Raw genomic sequence first — 26286 nt, 5'->3', positions numbered from 1 at the left:
TATGCAAAGACCTAGTTCCCTAGCAGCTGTAATGCTGAGAAAGGTGAAAGGAAAGAGACGACAACCAAGCAGAAAAATAGATTGACTCCGTTACAACTGCACCACTGGAAGACCTGAAAGTTCAAGCAAGGGACAGATTGTCCTGGAGAAAATCTATATAGTCACCAAGAATTGATATCAACTTGATAGTACATAATTATCTGCCAGAGTACATATTCTGTACTCATGTCTTGTACATGCTCATCATTTACAATGTAAGATGATCAATTCAGATTAATTTTTTTTTTTACTACTGGTTCTGTGGGCGTGGCAGGGGAAGGATATGGTAAAATCTCCAATCAGAGGTGGTATTTTCTGGTATTACTCAAAATTTTCGCTACTGGCTCTCCTGAACTGGTCAGAACCTGACCAGAATCAATTCCTCCATTGTACTGTTTTCATTCTTCATACACACACAAACACATCCACGCATTATTTTGATCATGAGCCACCCAGAGTCTGGTTTTAAGATGAGCAGGTATTCACATCTTTAAATAAAAACATTTAAATATCACAATTATTCATATTTCTATTTATTCTATGTACTGTTCATCTTCTTTAACAATCTATTCTTTAGGTGTTGATTTCATATTTCCTGGGTTCTATTCAATCCGGGAATGTGGGATGCAAAATACAGAGGAAGTAAAGTATTTGTAGGATGTTAATAATTTTTGGCTATATGACTTCAAATTGGTCCATAACCATATTCCGTGCTTCTCCCGCCCTGGGCCTCTGTTGACAGTATTTGAGAACAGAACCTCCGACAGCAGTCGCAGTTCCGGACTTTGGCCCTTAGAGGGCGACCGAGATAAGCCTCTTTCGCATTCTTCTCACTAGGATTCCAGATCTTTCTCGAACTCCTGGAGGCTAACCGAGGACGCGCGGAAACTGCCGAAGCCCAGCTCGGAATTTCGCGTCGTCCTCGTTTAGCAAGTAGCCGCGCCTGCGCAGAGAAGAGAAAGTGCCGGTTGGCGGTTGTTGTTCCGCAGTGACAGAACGAGCGAGCGAGCGAGCGACTCGCCGAGGTGCCGTCTCCCCGCCGCGAGCATCCCGCGGGGGCCCGCCGCGGTAACGCGGAGGGAGGGGTGAGGAAGAAAACGGACCGCACCCGCCGCAGTCATGTCTGTGGTGGGCATCGACCTGGGCTTTCAGAACTGCTACATCGCGGTGGCGCGGAGGGGCGGCATCGAGACCATCGCCAATGAGTACAGCGACCGCTGCACCCCGTGAGTCTTAGCCTTCCAGTCGGGCTTTGGGCGACAGCCTCCGCTCCGGAGGGGTCAACGGAGGCTCGTGCTCTTTCCGTTGGCTTCTTCCCCGGCAGCCTCCGCCTCATGAAACCTTTTAAAGAGCTTTCCCCCACGACCGGTGCTACTCTGCTTACCTGGAAATTGCGAGGTTGGGCAAGGGCGGGTTAGAATTACAAGCTTCTCTCTCTCTCTCTCTCTCTCTCTCTGGATTATGAGCTGTTATTATAGTTTACAAAGCCATAGTAGGTGGGTTCACACGACATCCTAAATAGTGGATCATTGTCATGTATACACTTGGAAAAGAAGCTGCTATGTATCAGCATGGAGGATGGATCCTGTACTGAGTAGTTCGGTGTTGTCAAATTAACCATTGCTCAGCTTTGAGTCAGCTGGGTGTATTTGAACTCCAACTGGTTCTTTAACTGGTCCTGCTGGGTAAGACAAATAGGTTTATAACTGCCAAATGTGGAAGATGATCATTAGGTTGAGATAAAACTTAACTTTTCCAGAAGTGTCTTGATCAGGCTTACTTAGAAAGGCTTGGCATTTTCTTGGCACTATTTTTTACACAAAACATGTGTCTTAGTGCTGAATTTTTGTTCTCATTAGTGCTGACAATATCTAGGGATATTAGAATTCCAACTTCCAGAATCCTGCTCTTGAATCAAATAAGAGTTTTGGAGGATTTGCTTTGGAGAAATAAGATTTCTCTCTTTTCCAGAAAGATTTTTCTTCTTTTCACTTTAATAAGTTTGGCTTTAGCAGTAGTCTTCAGTTTGATAGAGTTGGAACTAATTCGCCATGAGCCTTCATAAGAGCCAACTGAAACATTTCTATTTATTTAAACACAACCATTGTTGTGTTATTTTGTTCTTCTGATCTAATTTCTCATCTTATTTCTTTTTTTAAAAAAAGGAGAATTGCACATCTAAAACATTGTACTCTGTTAAAAACTATGATTTGATACTTAAAAGAACTCCTATTGTGAAGATCATGACATCTACTAATCCCACATTTTTTTTACTATTGTCCATTGCCATTTTTCATCCATCCATCACAATAGCATTGAAACAGAAGCACCTTTAACTTTTTGCAAATAATTCCATGATTTAGCATTTCTTTCTGAAGCTCAAAATAATTGTAATGTGTCTTTTCAATTAAAAGTATTATAACTGAGGACAATTCAGGTCACAGTAATATGTACCAGTTTTGCAGATCAATCTTTGAAATAAGCATGCTTACATGAGAGGATACACAGGGTAAAAGAAGTTGGCCAGTATTTCATCTTTTCTGCTTTTGTAGCAATCTTTCCTTTTGCCCTGCATGTTACTTCTTGTTCTATTGCCTCACTTAACTATCAACAGGGTGGTACTTGGGAAGAAAGAGATGATGTATAGATGATTGTACAGTATTGCAGAAATTGGTAGAACTTGTTCACTCTTCTCTGTTTCTATGGGTTACAACCAGGGGATAGGTATCATCTCTTTGTAGATTTAGCAGAATTGTAAATTTATGTAATCAAAAGCACACATTTATTTTGTGTTCTTTGTTCCTTTGAAAAACAGTATGTCATTGCAAACATTCCAGCTATTATTTTCTTTAAATTTAGCAAAAACTGATAATGAATTGGGTATACAAAAACATGAATGTGTGTGTGTGTGTGTGTGTGTGTGTGTGTGTGAGAGAGAGAGAGAGAGAGAGAATGAATGAATGAATGAATGAATATATGTATTTGTTGGATCAGGCCAACATTCATTGTGTTCTAGTATTCCAAAAATGAGAAAAACAACTTCAAAATAACTGATCTTTCACTTAGCCTTATAAGTCTTTACTATTAGGAAGAGGCTATTTTGCTACAACTGGAGGTTGATAGCTGTTTTATGCTCCTGGAATTTACAGTATTGTATAAAGAAATAAATAATAAGAATTTAACTTGTGGCTTTGAATTTTAGGATCTTGGATAATTTGCAAACATTTTAAAATTCAATAATTCATGGTTATCCTTCAATCTGGTTCAGTTAAAACATTTATTTTACGAGGAACCAGATTGTTGGAGGCAATGTGCTGATTCTACCACTTAGAGAAGGCCGTAAAGTACTATGAAGTGGTATATAAGTCTAAGTGCCATTGCAACTTATCAGTGACTTATATTGCTGATTCTCATACAAATCCTTGAAAATTCTACTTTCTGTATTGTCATTTTTTATTTTCTGAAGGTCAAAAAATATTGTTGAGATTAGATTTGCCTCTGAAAACGGGTTGCTTATGATTTGTAGTTGGGTTCTCTGCTCTGTGGAATCAAGTTACCTTCTTCCTTTACCATCACCACTTTCACATTTGTTCTGTTTTCAGATTGATTAATCTTTTACAGTTTGATAATCTTTAACAATTTGATTTCTTCATTCATATTTATAGAGTATCTGTTGTTTTTCAGAGCTTGTATATCTTTGGGATCCAAAGCCCGGACTATTGGAAATGCAGCAAAAAGCCAGGTAAACATAAGTATATAATTATTTCAAAAGTTATCATTTTATTCAGCAGTAGTTCTTAACATTTTATCAGAAAATTTATTCACAAAGCTTTTAAATCAAAAGCATTGATAATATTATCACCAGTGCACAATATTAACTTAAGTATTTTTATCTTGCATAAAATAAAATCTTATTTACAGTACTAAGGAATTATAAATGCATAATAAGAATGAAATGTTGCTTTTACTAATAAATTAATAAAACTATTGAAAACCTGTAAGATGAACTTTAATATGAACATGCAAAATTAATACCTTTACATTATTTTGACAGATTATCACAAATATTAAGAATACATTACATGGATTTAAAAAGCTGCATGGGAGAGCATTTAATGATCCCTTTATAAAGTCTGAAAAAGAGAAACTGCCATATGAACTTCAGAAATTACCTAATGGGAGTGTAGGAGTAAAGGTGAGCATGGTACCTTCTCTTGTGATACCTGCTATCAGAATACACAGAACAATATATTTTAAGATCTGGTCCTTTTAACACAATGTTCCCCAACCTTTCCAGCTTTGCGGACTGACAAGGGGGGAGAGGGAATAGTTACATACAAGTAGCAGGTGAATGTAGGTACAGCTCTATTTGCGAGAACGGTAGGCACATGTACTCACTACTTGCACAAATGGAGCTGCACAGATGTACACACTTGCCTGTGCAAGTGGAGCTGCTCATGCACTCACCTGCCACTTGGTTCTGAACAGGCCAAGGCCTGATAGTGGGCCATGGCTTGAGGTTTGGGGACCCTTGTTCTAATGTATCTCACCAAATAGAGGTTGCTTGAAAAAATAATGAGTTTAACATCTCTGTCAACATGAGTGCCTACTATGTATTCTAATTAGTTATTAATTTATCTGGGTGTTTTTAAAACTCTAGGTACGATATTTGGATGAAGACAGATTATTTGCTGTTGAACAAGTTACTGGTATGCTATTAGTTAAACTTAAGGAGACATCAGAAAGTGCACTTAAAAAACCTGTAGCAGACTGTGTCATTTCCGTAAGTTTTTATAATGGTATACTTATAAAGTAATAATGTTATATAACATGTGTAAATATTAGATTATAACATGTTCCTGGAAAGGCAGCTCTATTTATTTGATTTGGTTTGTTTGCCGCTCATCTCATTACTCTGGGCAGCATATAACATTAAATTATAAGCTAATAAAGTTTTGTTTTCTATAATATTTTCTGATATCTCAATTACTGATAATGAAATGTGTAAACAGTAAACAGTTGCATACATAGTAGACACTTTATAAGCTGAAGTCTGCCTAAATTCAGGTTTAGGATGTTCATCACATATGTTGAAAATTGGTTGCTTTGAGGCAAAGTAATTCACATTGCCCCCTCCCTCTCATTGTTTGTGGCCAGCACATCATGAAACTCACATACATAGTTGATAACATCATTTTGCAAGAAACCCAATTACCAAATAATACATTACATTTTGCACCTAATTTGCTTAATTAGTTATTAGTTTACATTTGTTGCAGGTAGAGGGGCTTGCTCTATGCATTATAGATAGTCCTTGATTCATAACAGTTTATTTAGTGGCTGTTCGAAGTTACAATGGCACTGAAAAAACTGTCTTATGACCATTTTTCACATTTACGACTGTTGCAGACAACTGATTCAAATTTATGATGGTTACAGTATCCCAGGGTCATGTGATCATCTTTTGCAGCCTTCTGACACTCAAAGTCAATGGGAAAGCCAGACTCACTTAACAACCATGTTACTAACTTGACAACTGCAGTAATTCACTTAACAACTGTGGCAAGAAAGGTTGTAAAATGGGATAAAATTTACTCAACAAATTTTACTTTACTGTCTCACTTAGCACTAGAAATTTTGGGCTCAATTGTGGTCGTAAGTCAAGAACTACCCATATATATGCAGGGCTATTCATGAACCAATCCTTGTTATTGAAATATAGACTGGTACTCAGCTCCCTTTCTCTTCCCAACCTGGCATTTTGTGGAAAAACAACAGTTGAAAATAGGAAATATGTACAGCTAAAATATATGCCTTTCTGCAGCATTGAGATCTAAGTAGACTTAGGGCCCCACAGAGCCTTAAAATTATTCCAAACTAATCCGTTGGAAATAAGTGTAATTTATATATTTTAATTAGTCTATTAATATTGAAACATTGGATCAATTGGCACAAATATATTTAAATTGCATATTTCGGGATTATAATTTAAGTTTTTGTAATGGCATAAACCACTTGTAGAAAATTCATAAGAAAGATGAATATGGTGAAATTAATAGAAAATATTTTTCCACAGATCCCAAGCTTTTTTACTGATGCCGAGAGAAGGTCTGTTATAGCAGCAGTGCAAGTGGCAGGTTTAAATTGCCTGAGACTAATGAATGAAACTACAGCAGGTAAATTTACGTTTTACTTGTTATATATAGCAGTTTTGCTTTTTAAACAAATTCAAATCAGAGTCAAAATATATAACATAACAATCTAGCAAGATTGTTGGTAGATACAACTAAATACTGGGATATCTTTACACACAAGTAAACTATCCTCCAGTATGAGTGATTTTAACTAAAATAAGTATAAATTCTTGGAGCAACATTAATGAACATCTGTTCAGAACAATAAGTTCAATAGGACTAATACAACAATTCTAGGATAGCATTTGATAAACAAATTTGCATAATGCTTTTGTTTTCAAGGTTGAAAACTGGCTTTATTTATTTAGCGTAAGTAAATGAGATGTTAATACTGTACCACAAATCATTTGCCTTAAATATGCGCACTGTTGTTTCCTCACCATTTTTATAAAGAAAGACTACAAGAGAAAGTTGCATGAGTAAGGCAAATTCTTCAAATTATGCCACTTTTAACTATAAGTAATTTCAATGAGTTGTAATGAATATCATTAGAACATAAGTAAGAGAAATGAATGTCCTGGAGTAGCTTATAATTTGACAGTATTAAAAGAAATATAAATGGCATTTTGAATATTTAGGTACAGCCTTCAGATGTGGGAATACTGTATCTGATTTAATAAAATAATTTAGCAAATATGGATTGTCAAGCACAAGGGTAAAGGGCTGGCAGGAAAAAAAAATTAAACCATTTGCCTTAAAAGAAATGGTTACGTCAAAGTTTCAAAATATTTTAAAATGATGGAACTAGTAGTTTTGCACATACTTAGTTACAGTGAAACCAATATTTTGAAGCTAATTGTTTCTGATGTTAGAAGAACTTATTGAAAATCCTGCAAAAGTATGCTTTGTTTATTTTACTTGACTTTTCATAATTTTATAAGTTATTTTTAAAGCTTTTCTACTCCATAGAATTTACTTTTTACATTCTTACAGTTGCTTTAGCCTATGGAATTTATAAACAGGATCTACCAGCCCCAGAAGAGAAACCAAGGAATGTGGTGTTTGTAGACATGGGACATTCAGCCTACCAGATTTCTGTTTGTGCATTTAACAAAGGAAAATTGAAGGTAAATTGTTGAAGCAACAAATAAGATAAACAGGATAAAAAATAAGTTCAATCACAAAATAAATAATATGAGCATTATCTAACCACAAGTCTTTTTTTTGCTTGCTTTTATATTCCTTATTGTGCTTAATCTCATAGGTACTTGCTACTACATTTGATCCCTTTTTGGGTGGTAGAAACTTTGATGATGCTTTGGTAGATTATTTCTGTGAAGAGTTCAGGATCAAATATAAACTTAATGTTAAGGACAATGGTCGAGCATTGCTACGATTATACCAGGAATGTGAAAAACTGAAGAAGCTGATGAGTGCAAATACTTCTGATCTTCCAGTAAACATAGAATGCTTTATGAATGACGTTGATGTCTCTAGCAAAATGAACAGGTATCATATTCATTGTATAAAGTGGGAATTATAAGATGATCTTTTATATGCCTGAAATATTTAATATTCATTTCTCAAAATAGGGCTCAGTTTGAACAATTGTGTGTATCTCTTCTGGCCAGAGTAGAACCTCCTTTGAGAGCAGTGATGGAACAAGCTAGTAAGTAAATGCTGCATCAGCTTATTTTGCATGCTTATTTTTAACATAAAGGTTTCTGCTTGCTACTGTAGGTCATGCCTATCATATTGAATATTATTTAATGTCTATGAAAATTGAAAAAATATTTTGGTATTGGTGTTCTTATAAAGTTGGGTATGTGTGATTCTACAGTATCAAGTACAGAAAAGATGCTATGAAGATAAGGGAAAATAATTATCTAGATACAAAAATAACATCCACTACAATAGGTAAGGAATTAAACAAGTGAAGAAAAACATGCAAAATGTGGCTTCTAGACCCCACCCACCCACAATTATAGTTTTGTTCTGTCATGTGACAAAGAGGAAGGATGGGTTCTAAGATTACAGGAGTTGGATAACATGATGAACAGCTGTCCAATTGCCTCTTTCCTAAGGAATGCATTTGTGGAAATTTTGTGGAATTTTTTTTATGCTGTAGATCCAGCTTATTTTTGAACTTGATCTTTCTTTTATTCAGTTTTTCACACCAAATATGATCCTGTTCTACTTAATTTTTAGACTCTTATCATGCTAATGGACAGACAAATGGACAGAGTCCTAGCCCATGTACATACTTTATTGGTTTGGAAAGAAAAGAAAAAATGTGCTAGAAGGAAAATTTGATAAATTAGGAAAGGAAAGCTAGACTGTACATATAGGGATTCAGATCTAACACTGAATAAGCAAAAAAAACCATGAGTCTCAAAAAAGAGTCTTAGAATTAAGTAACAGGTCCTTGGGATTCATAGACTTTGTAGAGATCAGGATGCTGTAGTCAAGTAGCAGGCACAAACGTACAGTAGAAGATGAAAACAGATGAAAACAATCAAAACTATGGGAAAAAAACCCTATCTTATATTTTATACTTGTCAATAGTCACTAATTTGCTATAGTTCATATGTTGAATGGGGATGCTCACTATTTGGCCGTCACTTTGAAATATTGTTCCATGCACCAGCAGAGCACAGTGTTCTGAACTTAACTTCTGGTTATATTGTATAAGTTCAGTATAGGATATCTGTGTTTTCAGTCTCCAGATGACCCCAAAGCTCATGTAAGATTCTGATGGTTTTTATTTCCACTGATAATGGTTTAAGTGTAGACAATCTGAAGACAAGCATTTTATCATAAATGCTTTCATTTTTTTCCTATTTTTCATAATCATAAAAGAAGTAGAAATCAGAGTAGGGCAAAACAAGTGAAGTTTGCTTTAAAACGTTGCAGTGTGAAATGCTTCTTTTTTAAGATTCTAGTTTCTTTTTGCTCAAACAGCCACTGATCATTTCATGGCCATTGAACAAATTTTTATTCTATAGGACTGTTTTGAGCCCTTGTACTTGAATTGCTTTATTTTTGTTAAAATATCCCCATTTCTATAGAAGTTGGAGTTGTCATAAACCTCCTTAGACTTTTCTTCTACTGGATATCAGTTTTGGTTTCGGAAACATTAACATTTGCAACCTGAACATCAGAAATCCTAAGAACTTAGAGTCCTTGGTTGAAAACCAAAAGTTAATATTAGAGAAAGATTATTCAATATACCTGCTTTCCTTACTTTTATATCTGTCCCTTTAGAGAGCCAAGGAAGGCATGTAAATCATTTTTTGGGAGTCTTTTTATCTTTTTTAAATGAAACTGAACAAATCAAACAGCCTTTTGCCAGCTGTTAATCTTCACTGCCAATTTAGTACTGCATACTATACCTATTTATTTTTGTTATTATCTATTTACATTATGTATTCACTTTTGCTAGGCTCTGGAACCTATCAGATTTCTTCCTATTTGTGGCATTAATTTCTTACTGTTAATTTAGCATGCTTATCTAATACTTAGATTTAGAGCCCAATTACCTATAATAATTATAAGTACATTTTTGAAACAGAATTTCAATCAATATTAAGTAGGTTTTAATGTTAACAGTAGAGACATGCCAATGTATGATAGAGAAAGTGCTTCCATTCTTGAAGTCTCTCCACCAAGTGAATCCATTCCCTCTAAAACTGATTATATTTTTCATCCATAAAAACAAATTATCTCCTGTTTGCCTCCTAGAATTACAGCGTGAAGATATTTACAGTGTAGAAATAGTAGGTGGAGCAACTCGTATTCCAGCTGTGAAGGAACAGATTTGCAATTTTTTCTGTAAAGAGATAAGTACCACATTAAATGCAGATGAAGCTGTTGCAAGGGGTTGTGCATTACAGGTGTGTTAACTGTTTTTCTGTTCAGTATAACTATTTAAATTTCTTGGCCTTGCAAATTTATCAAAAGAAGCATGCTATAATTACATTAATCTTCACATTAAGGAGTTGAAGGTAACATAGCTACTTAACCAATTTAACAAATTAAATTATACATATTTTAATTAATCATTTTGACTAATCCTAATCTGTTCTCTGAAACAGCTGAGCTGTTTGTGAGCAATGTCACATCTCTTGTATGATTTTTCTGATCACAGAAAAAAGTTACTAGTCATCTCCAAGAATACTGATTTTGCTACAACAAATTTTCTTAGGCTTTATAATTGTGAAGTTAAAATGTAGTTGACTAGTATCTCATAAATAAAATAAATGTGTACCAGACACATGTCTGAGTGATACTCCATTTCTTTTCTAGTGTGCAATTCTGTCCCCAGCATTTAAAGTCCGTGAATTTTCCATCACAGATGTTGTTCCTTACTCAATTACTCTGAGGTGGCAATCATCTTTTGAGGAAGGAACAGGGTAAGAGTTTTGAGATTTAAAAATATGAAAGAACTAAGTAGATAGTATATCTATAAACAAAAGTAGGTTAGATTTGTGGAAGTATATTTGGATGAATTATAAACAAGTCCCCTGATTTAAACATGAAAAACTATGACATAAATTCTTTATCTTATAAATACAATTCTTCATGTTTTTATTTTCCCTGGAGACCAGACTCCCACAATACTTTTGCTATTCACATTATGGTAAGCATTTTTCTCACTTTCCTTTTAGTGAGCATTTCCAAAATCCATTTAGGCAAAGACTAGGTGTTCTCATCTCATCTTTCCTATGAATATGACATTCATGTTCATTGAGGGATGAGAAGGCAATATAATTATGCATTGGGATAGAATAATTTTGAAGCTTAACATAACTATTTGTTCTTCTAAGTATTCAGAAAGATACAGACATGTGAAAAAGAAAGTACATCTTTTTTGACAAAAGTTTTATGATGTTATGTATCAGGACATAGTAAAACCATCTAGTCCTTAGTAGTTCTTAAGAATAGATAATGCAAGCTCAGATGAACAACCACACATAACATATTACACCATGTCATCATTTATTTTACAAAAAGAAAGGAAAAATGGGGAAGCCACGTGTGAAAAACTAAGTACCCTTGGGATTCAATAGCTTGCAGAACCATCTTTAGCAGCAACTTGAAGTAATCATTTTCTGTATGGCTTTCTCAGTCTCTCATGTAGTTGTGGAGGAATTTTGGTCCACTCTTCTTTACAACATTGCTTCAGTTCAACAAGCTGAAATCATCACTTCACCATCACTGCTTGATGATTGATATGAGATGTGCTGATATGCTGTGTTTGGTTTTCACCAAACATGGCACTGTGCATTATGGCCAGACATCTCCACTTTGGTGTCATTTGTTCATAGGACAGTGTTTCAGAAGACTTGTAATCTGTTCAGATGCAACTTTGCAAATCTAAGCCATGCTGACCATGTTCTTTTTAGACAGAGGCTTTCTTCTGGCAATTCTTCCAAACACACCATACTTCCTTAGTCTTTTTTAAAAAAATTTAAATTGTACTGTCATGAACTTTAATGTTTAATATGCTAAAGTCTGTAGAGTCTGAGATGTAACTCTTTGATATTTTGCAATTTTCTGAGCATTGTATAGTTTAACCTTAGAGTGAATTTGCTGAGATGTCTGCCCCTGGGAAGATTGGAAACTGTCTTTCCACTTGTGAATAATCTTTTTATTATGTCCTGATATGTAAAACCATAGAACTCAATGCGGGTGTATTTTCTTTTTCACATGACTTTACTTGTTTCTGATTTTCTGCTGGGCTTGAGAGTCAACTTAGTGTTAAGTGCATTTTTTTAAAAATCCCCCCAAGGGACTTAATTGGAAAGAGAAAGGCAGTCCTTTGCTGAGTTTAAGGTCATGACAGTAGTGAATTGTTTTTTTTTTAATACCTTTACTTCCAGGAAAAAAAAATCCAGTACATTTATCTTGTACTTCAAAGTACTTTAGCCAATCTTACATACTATGCATATTGAGAAAACAGATTGCTGTTTTGTCTCAAGCAACAGAATATCTTGACCGAATTCTGCTGATTTCATCTTTTCTGCTTCCATCCCCTTTCCTTCCTCTCCACTCAAGTAGTAAGGACTATAATTATACTACTCTTTAATAAATACCTCTCCTCTTTCTCCCTGACTATTCTAGAAATGCAAGAGAACTAAGGGAACATATTGGGTTTATTCTCATGCCATACTAACTCTGCTATATAATTTGCTATTCAGTTTATGTAGCCTCATTTGTCTTCAGTTCATCCTCAATGTACCTGCAGAAGCAATTTAAAGTTATTTAACTTTTTTGAATTTAAAGCAGGGGTTAGAGTTTATCTTAGGTTTTCTCTCTCTCTCTCTTTCCCCCTTATTGTGTGTAAGTGCATGTGTGTGTGTGTGTGTGCATGCTGCTTGTTAATTGCAAAGACTTGCAAGTGGAGGCCATTCTGTGGTTAATTTTTAAGTGAATTCCTCTCATCTTCCTATAGAATAAAGTGTTTGTCTAAGTCTTGAGTTGTACATATCCTAGCTTGTTATCTTTAAAGAGGTTCTACTACATTAATATTTAATGTGTTATGTAACTTCCTCTCAAAATTATTAGTTTTGTGAAAGTAAGATTCATAATGGATGGTTTATTATGAAGTATTGATTATACACAATTATAATATTGAAGTAATCAATGGTTTTAAGAGTCAGTCTTTAATTCACTGGTTTCAGATAATTAGTATCACAAGATACATTGTGACTACTTTCCTATTCTCATTACTTGTAATTCTTTTTGAGTTTAAAGTATAAGCACTCTTCTTTTCTATAGTGAATGTGAAGTCTTCAGCAAAACTCACGCTTCTCCATTCTCAAAAGTTATTACTTTCCACAAAAAAGAGCCTTTTGAACTGGAAGCATTTTATACACATCCTCATGATGTTCCTTATCCTGATACAAGAATAGGTAAATGGTTTTGTTACTTGCTGACCATGACAACAAAAACCTTTTTAAAGATTTGCTTCAAATTATGAGAATCTTCACCTAATAGATTTATAAAATAACAGTTTTAATTACTAATGCCTTGTTTTATGTGGACAATGCTCTTAGTTGTTTTGCTTTAATATATTTTGTACTTTTCTGCATATGTTGCTTATTAGTAACTAGGGTTTGCTATCAACAGGTGGCACAATCATATCACACCTTACAAATACATTGCTTAGCAATATAAATTCTGGTCCCAATTACTATCATTAACTGAGGACCACCTGTATTTTCTTTTACTTAGCAGTTGTTGATTGTAGGTATACAAATATTTTGGATTTGGAGTATCCTATTGTGCCCTTACTGAATGAGTTCAACTAGGCAACTGTGCTTTCAGCTCTTAATGTCTGCTTAAGCTATGGCTGGAACATTTCCAACAAGATTGAAACCATCACTATGGCTACTAGCTGCCTGGACATGTTCTGGCAGTTTTCATGGCAAGATTTTGAAATTGGTTTGTCATTGCCTTTTTTTTAGGGTGGAGCAAGAGTCAGTTGCTCAAGGACACCCAGATTATTTGTGCCTAGGACAGGACTAAAGCTCAGTTTTCCAATATCTAGCTTGGTAACATAACTGCTATATCAAACAGGTTTTTTCAAAGCATTTTAGATTCGAATTATATTTACATCACTCATTTGGATAAACGTGGCTGAATATAGAAGCTTAGATAGGATTAGGCCATTTAATATTTAGATGGATGGCCACAGAAGAATTTTGGAGCTATAAACTAGACTAATAAATTGGAAAAATATCCTGGGGGAGGGGGGGAAGAACACAATAGCAAACTAGATCTATTTGGTGGACAGAAAACTTTGATCAACATATTACAAACTCATTTCAAAGGAAGTCCATTAACTATTGATTATCCCAATCTAGGATGGAGATAAATTGAAAATGTTTTTTTTTCTGATATTTGTTATTACTTACCACTGTGTAAAACAATCAGAGTGTTATCTTGATTTTATTTTAAAGTATAACTTTCCTATTATATGATACACTTGTGCAAGAAATAAAATACATTCTGAAATGAATGCATAGTTCACAGTAACAAACAATTCTTAATTGATTTTTACAGATCCCCAAAATTATTTTTATGTAGTGCAGTTCCTGGGATCTTTGGCCTGCTAGGAACTGAACAAGAGGGTGGTAGTCATTTTTCTTTGCCAATATGCTCAAATGTGGTCTAGTGACAATAGTGCTTCATATTGCCCAGATAAAGGTGATAGGATGAATTATAGTTTCTGATAATTAGTTTATTGTATAAGTGTTATGGCATAGATCTTTTCAATAAGGTCTAATTAAATAGATGCTTGATCTTATTTCCTGATGACTACATATATAAAACAATGGAAGTGATTTAGTTGTTTATATAAGGTAATTTTAGTAGGCTGCTGTCAATAAATAAAGTCAATCAGTGACAAGATTATAAACACAAATGTGCAAATGTATGTAAATAACAGGCTTCTGATAGAACCACTCAGGACCCAGAGGACAGTTGTGGAGTTTGCTTCCTGGAATGAGAATGTGGTTGTAGCTTTGGGTAGGATATCCCCTGAAAAATTTCTCCTTGGCCACTGATCGAAGGAAGTTCCTCAGTATATTAAGGAGTTCCAAATATAAAATGGCAGAAGAGTTGCCTAGAATACCACTGATGGAAAATAAAAAATTACTCTGAATTGCAGCACATGTTCAAACCTTTACCAACAACCCAGAACCTACTTGAAAGGGATGGGCTAGAAACTTGCTACAGGGTTGTCATGAGGAATATTCTAGGCATCTGGAGGATGAAGGCCCCCTCTAGATCCATTTAGAGTTGGATGCTAGATGAGCTATTTTTGTTGAGGTGAATCAGTTAAGTCTTGTAATGTTATCTGGGATGGGTTTGAACCAGAGATAGATCTGTGTAGCATTAGCCTGGCCACCTGTAATCTAGATCCCTGCCATCCCTGACCAATGAGAACTTTCAGTGAAGTAATCAGGTTGGGAGTTAGTGAATGAGTCAAGGAAAGATGCTGCCTGCTTTAAATGAGTCAGTAGTACTTCTCCTGTTCAAGAAACCATTGCTGAAATCAATAGTGCTGGGCAAATGTTTATATGTTCCTTATGTCCCGTCTGGAGAAGGTTATAGAGAAATAATAGAATGCTGTTGCATCGAGCACTGGAGGAAACTGATTATCTCTATTATTTTCAATTAGATTTTAGGGATGGGCTTGGCACTGAGTTTGTAATATGTTGATCAAGCCTTCATATCCATCAAATAGATATGGTTTGCTATTTATTGTAACTATTGTGTTGCCTCTTCACTTTTATTTCTTAATGTCTATCTGTCATTTATTTTACTTATTTATTTATTAAACTTCTATGCCTCCCCCCTTACTAAGTTGTCTTTAGGTAGCTTTCAATTATTCAGCCATAGCTGCAGTAGCAGCCATTTGAAGAAGTTGCCCATCAAAGATCTATGTATATAGGTATCCTCACCTTATAATAATAATTGGGACAAGAATTTTGGTCATTAAGCGGTGTGATTGTTAAGCAAGTGATCATGTGAGCAGAACTGATTATTTTACTATTTTTATCACTGTAGTTAAACAAATCACAGCAGTCTTTATGTAAATTATGTGGTCATTAAGTGATTCTGGCTTGGCCAGTTGGTATTGCTTCTCAGAAGCTGGCTGGGAAGATTACAATTACGTGACTCCATTGTAAATGGAGCCAGTTGCTAAGTGTTCAATTTGCAATCAGGTGACTGGAGGTGAGGCCACAATCTGAGGCATCATAACTTCAAACCATCATTAAAAACAATAAGTGATAAATGTTTTTGTATAAGTATAAATGTTTTTGTAATATGTTTGATATAAAGTAAGTGTACTAACCGGTGCCATATTACTGTGCTTTTTAGGCCATTTTGTTATTCAAAATGTTGGTCCCCAAAACGATGGTGATAATTCAAAAGTTAAAGTTAAAGTGCGAGTTAATATCCATGGAATCTTCAGTGTGGCTAATGCATCTGTAGTAGAGAAGCAAAATTTGGACAATGAGCCTAACGATATTCCAATGGACACAGAATTGTCATGTAGGAATCAAAGCAAAGATGAACTGGTATGTAAAAACTATAAATAGAATTCTTAATTCTAAACTGTGGTATGTACTGTGCTAACTAAATGCAGTGGTGTTTTGTTTTTTTTTACTTTTTGTCTTTAAAAATTTTCATCTTGAAAATCCATTAATTACAAATTGTTTGAGTAATTTAACTTTTTTTCCAAATTTTTTAATCCTAGTGCTTTCAATATTTTTTCCTATCTCATGTAAATTAACTTGCTTACTATCTTTAATCTTTTTTATATTCCTTGCTTTTATAAACATGTATACTTATTCATTCTTTCTCTGCACTAATAATGGCTATATCTTTGATATTATATTGAGAAACTCTTATAAAACTATACATATGCTTAGTTATTTGTAAATATGTCTCCTTAACTTCCATAGAAGTTTTACAATAGTTAATTTAAACAAATTTACAGCAAATCTGTTAGAAGCATGCCAAAGCAACAGAAAATATTATTGTAAATTGAATATTGCTAATGCAAATGTGAGTAACGAAGTGGATAAAGAGTTGAAAGGATAATAATGTAGCCATTTTAATGCTTAAGCCTTGGTTCCTCTCAAATATTTGCTAACTATTTTCTGATATGTTGAAGAGTATTGACACCTTTCATAAGTGAAGATGCAACCTCTCTACTCTGAGATGGAAGTGAAATACAGTATATAGCATTCAGTAAGCAGGAGATAGCAAAGTCTAAATTTTGGGTACTTTTTTGAGTATACAGTAGGATATAAAAGATGGTAAACAAAGATTTTCTAGTAGATATACTAGTTATTAAAGTCTTAACATTTTGGGGGGTTTGAAGCAAAAAAAAAACAACCCGACTCAAAGCATATAGGACTACTCATATAGCACATATTGGCAACTCTACAAAACAGCAGTGACTTTTCCTGGATCATTCTATTACTGTATTATTTATGTTGTATGTCCCTATAAAAATATAAGTACTTTATAATTATAGCAAAAATGTTTCCACTTCAGATGTTGGCTAGCAATTGAGCATAATAATGGTGCCTGTGTACATTAAAAAATAAACTATTGAAAAATATTGGAATAATTTTTGACTTAAATCCTAGAAGCATGATATATGGCTTGGGGAACCCAGAGTGGGGTGCAGCGCATCAAGTGGCTTTTTGATTGAATGGAGTCATGTAATTGACTGTTGTTGGGAAGGGCTGATTGCTTTTTATTGTTTTTATACTGTGCTTTTAATAGCAATTAGACTCTCTTAGCTGTTTATAATGTCAGCATATTGCCCCCAACAATTTCATTTTACTGACCTCAGAAGGATAGAAGGCGGAGTCAATCTTGAGCCCCAGCAGGATTGAACTCCAGACTGCTCAGAGTTAGCCTGCAATACTGCATTCTAACCACCACTTATCTTTGTAAGCCACCCAGTCATGGAGAGTGAATTTATTTTTTTATTTTTTTTTGGGGGGGTGGAATATACATTTTCATAAATAAATAATGATGTTCTGCCTCAAGCTTGTGAATTCTTAAGGTGTTAATTCTAGAGATTATTTTCAACTTTCTACCCTATTGTGCTGCTTACTGTTTTCATTTCATTTAAGATTTTATGATTCTTTTCCAATAAACTCCATCCTTTATTATTTATAGAACATTTTAAAGTGTTCTTTGTTGTAAATGCAATTACATTTTGTTTGAAGAGGGTTGTTTTACTTTTAATATCTGATTAGTATTATAATTAGTAGAATCTCAGTAATATATAATTAGAATTGTATTGTTAAGTAATTAGACTGAATTTCATAGCCACAATTATTTATCAGTCATGAACACTTCCTTACAGTAACCTTGTTAAAGGAACTGAATAATCTTTTATTAAGAAGGCAGTAACAAACTATTCCAAAAGTATTGCTAAAACAACTGCAAGGATTTGTCCATTACGTTGCCAGAAGTTATGACTGATTCAAAGGCACACACATTGCCCCCCCCCAATAACCTCAATATTTTTTTTCCTAAAAACCATGGAGGTAGGGGAATAGTGTATCTCAAGAACAGAGTCCTTTTGTGAGGAAGATAGGTGGTTACAAAATGTGATAAATAAAAATAAACCAAATTTAGCAGCATTGATTTGTATTTTGAAATCATTTTTACTGGATTACCTTGTTGGATTGTGAAAAGCTACTGCCAGTTGACAAGAATAATAAAACTTTACATAAAGTTTAGTGTGGAATTAAAAACTTCTATTTTATAGGCTAAAATGCAGATTGATCAAGATGATGGTAATCAAAAGAGCCAAATAGAACAAAGTCAAACAGATGAGGAAACTGATCATATAGGTACTGAAGGAAAGGTATGTATGAAATTATGATAAAATCGGATTCTAATGTTAGGACTCTCTTTCTTTTGATAGTGCTAGGAAATGTTAAAAGATACTCTGAAAATAGTGTGCCATGTTTTGACACGTTGGCATTTTTACTTATAGTCATGTGAAAAAGGAAATATACTCTGAGTTCTATGGTTTTTACATATCAGGACATAGCAAAAATCATCTAGTCCTTATCAGTTCTTAAAATTAAATACAACCTCAGATGAACAATACACATCACTCTATGTCATTTATTTTCTAAAAAGAAAGCCAAACTGAAGAAGCCATGTGTGAAAAGCTAGTAAAGTGCATCCTTACTGCTTCCATAAGGATAAAGAGACTAAGTAACAGCTTGATCAATCATCAGCAAGTAAGACTGCCTATATAAAAGCTGAAGTTTTATGAGTTTGCTGGTGTCCCACACAATGCCACAGAGGAAAAACGTCAGCAATGATCTTAAGAGCAGCAATTGTTGCTGCCTATCAATCTGGGAAGGGTTATAAGGCCATTTCCAAACAATTCAAAGCCAATCATTCTATAGTGAGGAAAATTATTCACAAGTGGTAACACATTCAAAATAGTTGCCAGTCTTCCCAGGAGTAGACATACCTGCAAGTATGTAGATAATGACCCCAAGGTCAAACCGTGCAATGCTCAGAGAAATCACAAAAAGTCTAAGAGTTATTTCTCAAACTCTACAACAGGGCCCCCAACCTCTGGGCCATGGCCCACTAGTTGGTTGTGAGCTGTTTGCAACCGGGCTGTGGAAATGGCAGGTGAATGCAATGCATTCCTACATGCGTAAGCAGAGGGAAAGCATGTGCACATGTGCTCCACTTGCATGAGTAGCGGGCACACATGCATACCACTTGTACAAAAGGTGCTGCTTGTGTGTGTTTGCCAGCCACTTGCACAAAACAATCCCCTTCCCCCACTGCTGGCTTCTACAAAGCCAGAAAAGTTGGGGAACTCTGCTATATAGGACTTAGTTTGCACATTAAATGTTAAAGTTCATGATAGTACAATTAGAAAAAGACTGAACAAGTATGATTTGTTTGGAAGGGTTGCTAGGAGAAAGCCTCTTCTCACTAAAAAGAACATGGCAGCATGGCTTAGGTTTGCAAAGTTGCATCTGAACAAATCACAAGACTTCTGAAACATTGTCCTTTGGACAGACGAGACTATGGAGATGTCTGTGGAGATGTTTGGCCATAACGCACAGTGCCACATTTGTCAAAAACCAAACACAGCATATCAGCACAAACATCTCATACCAATCATCAAGCTCAGTGGTAGAGGGGTGATGATTTGGGCTTGTTTATAGCCATTAAACCTGGGCACCTTGTAGTCATCGAGTCAACTTTGAACTCCTTTGTATACCAAAGTATCCTAGAGTCAAATGTGAGGCCATCTGTCTAGAGTTAAAGCTAGCTGACATTGGGTCATGCAACAGAACAATGATCCCAAGCACAACAGCAAATCTTCAACTGAATGACTGAAAAAAGAAAAGAATCAAGGAATTGCAATGGCTCAGCCAAAATCCAGACCTCAAGAGAGATGCTGTGGCAGGACTTCAAAAGAGCTTTGAATTGAAGCAACGTGGTAAAAAAGAATGGGCCAAAATTTCTCCACAACGTGAGAAACTGATAAAGTAATGCAGAAAATAGTTATTTTAAGTTATTGCTACAAAGGTGGTTCTACAAGCTATTGAATGATAAGGTGTATTTAGTTTTTCACACATGGCTTCTCCATTTGGCTTTCTTTTGTAATGTTCTTAATGGTGTAATATGTCATGAATTTTTTCATCTAAGGTTGTATTTATTACTTTTGAAAATGGCTAAGGACCAGATGATTTTTACTATATCCTGATTTGTAAAACCATTAAACTCAGAGATGATATACTTTCCTTTTCACATGACTGTATGTTAAAAAGATTCCTATTTATGTAGAAGTAGGGTGGATATTTCTCGTATATAACCTTTGAAGAAATTGATGTGTGGACTGGTCTTTGGTTGCTAGTCTAAAACACTTCAGGGTGAATTTATTCTTTTCAGCAGATTTCTATCTTTATGTGCAATGGAAACAAATATTATGATTACATAATTTAATTTCTTATTCTGCAGACTGCTTCAGGAGACAAGATTGATGCAAATCACTCAAGCAAAACAAAGATCAAGTGCATTGATCTGCCTATCCATGTTAGCTTATATAGACAGGTTGACCAGGATCTTATTAATTGCTACATTGAAAATGAGGTAAGCAGCTGCAGAAATCTTGAACCATAGATGTGAAATAATTACAATCGTATCAGTGCAGAAAAGGAAAATTAGTTCTAATTGTTACTTGTAAATCCAGTAATTTGGGGTGGAAGAATATAGATGTTTTTCAAGAAAAAATCAACTGTGTTTTATATTTGTGATTAAGTTATCTGAATTCTTTTATCTGCTGCAGCGGAAGATGATAATGCAAGACATTCTCGAGAAGGAGAAAAATGATGCAAAAAATGCTGTTGAAGAATATGTGTATGATTTGAGAGATAAGCTTTGTGGTGCCTATGAAAAATTCATAACTGAAGATGTAAGAATTCTCATGAAACTATAACATAATAAAGTCCTTTAAAATAACATTAGTATTAAAATGGCTGTATCTGTAATAAAACATTGCAGTGAATTGATTCCAGTTATATTTCTAATTATATTGTCAATAACCCTTTAAAATCAGTGGGATAAATTAATTAAGATAAATTTGAGGTTCTATTGATTATAACTAAGCAGAATATTATTGTTTCTATTTTTTCACTAGTTTGAAATGATAAAAATCACTGAACTATATGTTCTATTTTGCTTCTAGGATTCAAGAAAAATAACATTAATGTTAGAGGATATAGAGAACTGGCTTTATGAAGATGGAGAGGACCAACCAAAACATGTATATGTGGAAAAACTTCAGGAAATGAAAGTAAGCTTTCCATTGTCCCAGTGGTGCTTTTTCAAGAGGCAACTGGACGTTATTTATCTTTGAAGATGTTTCGCTTCTCGTCCAAGAAGCTTCTTCAACTCTGATTGGATGGTGGGGAATGGAAGGATTTATACTCCTTGCAAACAGCTGGTCATTTGCATTTAGAGTGTCGTTGAAGCAGGTCATATAGCCATTCAATAAGCTTAGCATATTTTTATGTCATTTGTTCAATTACATCATCAAGATTGTAGCCTTAACATTTTCAGCATTCCAATGGAGAGAGAGAGACATTCCAGTTGAATAGACAATGTTTAAAACAGAGATGTCTACTTTAAAAATATTGAGCTTTTGACAGAGATGTTATAGGTTTTATTCTGTCATGGATCCATCAAGTAAAGTATTTTTGAGGAAGCCAAAACATTTGGTCCATATTAATCCATTAGAGCATCCTTAAGACACATGACCTGTATTTGCATGAGAATCTGTCGGCATATTTTCCTCTTAACTATTCTTTGCTTTGTTCAAAGTTGATTTTCCGAATATATGAGACAGAAGCATTGGATTTCCTGCTTTAAGCCAGGAACTCGACTACCTCCCATATAATGGGAATCCTAGTATTCCCACACAATTAAGATATAGGCTTGTTGGCTGTCATATGTGATCTATTGGTTTCTTTCATATAGTGACTAGTCATTTATAAGTAGTTCTGATCAATTATTTAAAAAGATTTTATATTCATTTATATTTTTTCTATATTTTAATGAGTACTTCTACAATATTTTTTCTAGAAATTTGGTGGCCCTATTCATGATAGATATAAGGAATATGAAGAAAGACCAAAAGCTTTATTTGATTTAGAAAATAAACTCCAGATGCTTATGAAAACTCTAGAAGAATATGAAAATAAGGTGGGGTATAGCATGCGTTTTTAATAATTGTTCATAATCCACATTATATGGACATTTTCAATAAATGTATATAAAATTGAAATCTAATTTTCAAAATTAATATATAAGATAATTTGGGCTTGTGATACCAATACTCCAGCTGCACTTGGAACAGGAATTTCTAAAGCCAAACAATAAATGAGGCTGTATTTTCAAATTCCTTTAAATGGATAATTATCTGGCATTAACAGAATGTTTTTGTTCAAGTAACAAATCATTATGAAATCAACTCTTCTATAATGTATTATGGGATAAACTAACTTGTTGAATACTAATTTTAAATATTTTCTCTGTAGGATAAAAAATATGATCACATTGATCCTGTTGATATGGAAAAGGTTGAAAAATATGCCAGTGAAACTATGAACTGGTTGAGCTCAAAAATGCATATACAGCACAGACTGAATTTGACACAGGATCCTATTATTAAGGTGGCAGAAATAAAAGCAAAATCTAAGGTAAATTAACTTTGGGATTGAATTATTCTAATGGAAAAATAGGATGAATTAGCCCAGAATAGCTTAGTATTTCAAATGATATCATGACACAAATATATTTTGGCAAAAGAGAACTATAGCAAATAATATTCCTTAAGTTTCCACAGAAATTGATATGGCATAGTTCAATCTGCTATTCCTGTTCATATGTAAACAGGTTATGATGATGATGTTATCCTACCTTTTTATATAGGCCTCCCATTTCCCCACACCACAACCCTATGAGGTGGGTTGGGCTGAGAGAGATTGCTCCAAATCATCCAGCTGGCTTGCATGCCTAAGGAAGGCCTGGAACTTACAGTATCCTGATTTGTAGGCCAGCACTTTAACCCCTATCCCAAATTAGTTCTCAAGTGTTAAATTCAGATGATAGCATAACAGTATATTTAAATCAGAAGAATATGGTTGATCCATGAATTTTTTATTCCATTGATGGTAGAGGTTTCTATTAATCTATTAGTGTTAAAATTGTTCATCATAATATACACTGCTCAAAAAAATAAAGGGAACACAAAAATAAGACATCCTAGATCTGAATGAATGAAATATTTTTATTAAATACTTTGTTCATTACATAGTTGAATGTGCTGACAACAAAATCACACAAAAATTATCAATGGAAATCAAGCAAACCATGGAGGTCTGGATTTGGAGTTACACTCAAAATTAAAATGGAAAAGAACACTACAGGCTGATACAACTTTGATGTAATGTCCTTAAAACAAGTCAAAATGGGGCTCAGTAGTGTGTGTGGCCTCCACGTGCCTGTATGACCTCCCTACAACACCTGGGCATGCTCCTGATGAGGTGGTGGATGGTCTCCTGAGGGATCTCCTCCCACACCTGAACTAAAGCATCCCCCAACTCCTGGACAGTCTGTGGTGCAACGTGGCGTTGTTGGATGGAGCGAGACATGATGTCCCAGATGTGCTCAATTGGATTCAAGTTTGGGGAACGGGCGGGCCAGTCCATAGCATCAATGCCTTCGTCTTGCAGGAACTGCTGACACACTCCAGCCACATGAGGTCTAGCATTGTTATGCATTAGGAGGAACCCAGGGCCAACCGCACCAGCATATGGTCTCACAAGGGATCTGAGGATCTCATCTCGGTACCTAATGGCAGTCAGGCTACCTCTGGCGAGCACATGGAGGGCTGTGCGGCCCCCTAAAGAAATGCCACCCCGCACCATTGCTGATCCACTGCCAAACCGGTCATGCTGGAGGATGTTGCAGGCAGCAGAACGTTCTCCACGGCGTCTCCAGACCCTGTCACATGTGCTCAGTGTGAACCTGCTTTCATCTGTGAAGAGCACAGGGCACCAGTGGCAAATTTGCCAATCTTGGTGTTCTCTGGCAAATGCCAAAGTCCTATACGGTGTTGGGCTGTAAGCACAACCCTCACCTGTGGACATTGGGCCCTCATACCACCCTCATGGAGTCTGTTTCTGACTGTTTGAGCAGCCACATGCACATTTGTGGCCCGCTGGAGGCCATTTTGCATGGCTCTGGCAGTGCTCCTCCTGTCTCTCCTTGCACAAAGGCGGAGGTAGCGGCCCTGATGTTGGGTTGTTGCCCTCCTACGGCCTCCTCCATGTCTCCTGAGGAATTGGCCTGTCTCCTGGTAGCGCCTCCATGCTCTGGACACTACGCAATTGATGTGCCAGACACTATGCTGACAGACACAGCTCGCATTGATGTGCCATCCTGGATGAGCTGCACTACCTGAGCCACTTGTGTGGGTTGTAGACTCCGTCTCATGCTACCACTAGAGTGAAAGCACCGCCAGCATTCAAAAGTGACCAAACCATCAGCCAGAAAGCATAGGAACTGAGAAGTGGTCTGTGGTCACCACCTGCAGAACCACTCCTTTATTCGGGATGTCTTGCTAACTGCCTATGCTTTCCACCTGTTGCCTATTCCATTTGCACAACAGCATGTGAAATTGATTGTCAGTCAGTGTTGCTACCTTATTTTTTTGAGCAGTGTATGTGCTTTTTCTGCTGGGAGAAAAAAACAGTCAAAAAATCACCTCTATTTTCAAATTTTAAGAACATGTAAGGAAGTTTCCTTATTAGAGACTATTCATGTTGACTTGTACACTATTGTGTTGTTTAATATTCTAATTATGAGCAATTTTATAAATTTACTAAGCTTATTTCATGTATTTTACATTGTAATAAATTTCATAGGCCATTTTTTTTGCATAGTAACTATAATTATTTTTTTCCTCATAGGAACTGGACAATTTATGTAATCCAATTATTTACAAACCCAAGTCCAAAGGAGAACCACTGTCTAAAGATCAAGGAAAATCTAATAGTGAACAAAACAGGCCAATGAATGGACAAGGCAGCTCTGACACTAAATTGGACGATAGTTGCCAACAGCCTAAATCATCTGAAGAAATGGATATGGACTAAGTTTTACACTTCTTTGAGTTCATTAAAAACAGTGCAAGTAATCAGAGGGTCCTTTTTTTCTTAATTCACACTACATATGTTCAGTTATTTAAAAAAGACTTTCTGTCCTTTATTCTTTTCATTAGGTTTGAAAGTGTGTTTCTATTGAGTACATTCTTATTGTTCATTCCATTAAGTTTATTGTGAAACTTTAGTTGAATGTAGATTGTAATCAGTTTAAGCTTTTATGATATACTTTATATCAAAGAGGCAGAATTGATACCTAAATGACAACAATCTACCTTACTCAAAGCTTTTATTGTGAGTAAGTCACTGCTCCTTTATTCATGGAAGACCACTGTATTGCACTTTCAATGCTGAAGCGTAGATTTTTGCATCTTTATTTTAGAAGATATTCAGTTTGTGGCTTGAACATCACCACCAGAAGCACTGACCTTTTTTAATTGTTGTATTGTTCTAATTTAAATATTAAAATAGAGGTTAGTAGGCGAACTAGTTCATCTTGTTGATGTACCACAAAAACCTGTAAGAATTTTGTTGATCAATATCCAAAGCTTGAAAGGACTTTACACCAGCAGCATTCTTTGTCATCAAACTAGTAACAAGATTCAAAATAAAACTCGTGGTCCCCGTGTTCACACAGTCCTGAATCATATTTTGTGTTAATGCCGAGACGCTCTTAAAGTTGTAATAGTATGGAATTAGAAGACTGTAACGAGAGAGACACATGCTTTCATTTCTCTTAAATACCTCTGACCTAACTGGCTTGGGTTTATTCAGAATGCTGCCTTTGGCTGTTTTTACAAAATGGAATTAAAAGTAAAAAATACACCTACAATATATTGTCATCAATTAATATTACTTAC

At 35.2% G+C, this 26286-nt stretch overlaps 1 protein-coding gene across 1 annotated transcript; it reads left to right on the top strand.

The window, feature by feature from the left end:
• The first annotated feature begins 1026 nt into the window (after positions 1-1026).
• On the top strand, positions 1027-26060 carry HSPA4L (heat shock protein family A (Hsp70) member 4 like). The gene is made up of 19 exons (XM_026667023.2): positions 1027-1265; positions 3724-3781; positions 4094-4234; positions 4700-4822; positions 6116-6215; positions 7167-7300; positions 7438-7682; positions 7766-7842; positions 9915-10066; positions 10479-10585; positions 12954-13087; positions 16065-16264; positions 18484-18582; positions 20721-20852; positions 21049-21174; positions 21448-21555; positions 22344-22463; positions 22799-22960; positions 25235-26060. Exons 1-19 carry the CDS (start codon positions 1159-1161, stop codon positions 25418-25420), a joined length of 2511 nt encoding a protein of 836 aa, XP_026522808.1. The 5' UTR covers positions 1027-1158; the 3' UTR covers positions 25421-26060.
• The last annotated feature ends 226 nt before the right edge of the window (positions 26061-26286 follow it).

Source organism: Notechis scutatus, chromosome 4 (assembly GCF_049901735.1).
Source record: "Notechis scutatus isolate UNSWTSFEM ecotype Mainland chromosome 4, rNotScu1.2, whole genome shotgun sequence".
Classification (NCBI taxonomy): Eukaryota; Metazoa; Chordata; class Lepidosauria; order Squamata; family Elapidae; genus Notechis; species Notechis scutatus.
Note: the sequence above shows the minus strand (reverse complement) of the source record. Positions and strands in the feature narration are given on the sequence as shown.

Coding starts and splice junctions, on each gene's coding strand:
- HSPA4L (XM_026667023.2), top strand. CDS start 1,159: ATGTCTGTGGTGGGCATCGACCTGGGCTTTCAGAACTGCTACATCGCG. Junction 7,301..7,437: donor TTAACAAAGGAAAATTGAAG/GTAAATTGTTGA, acceptor TTAATCTCATAG/GTACTTGCTACTACATTTGA. Junction 22,961..25,234: donor AAATAAAAGCAAAATCTAAG/GTAAATTAACTT, acceptor TTTTCCTCATAG/GAACTGGACAATTTATGTAA.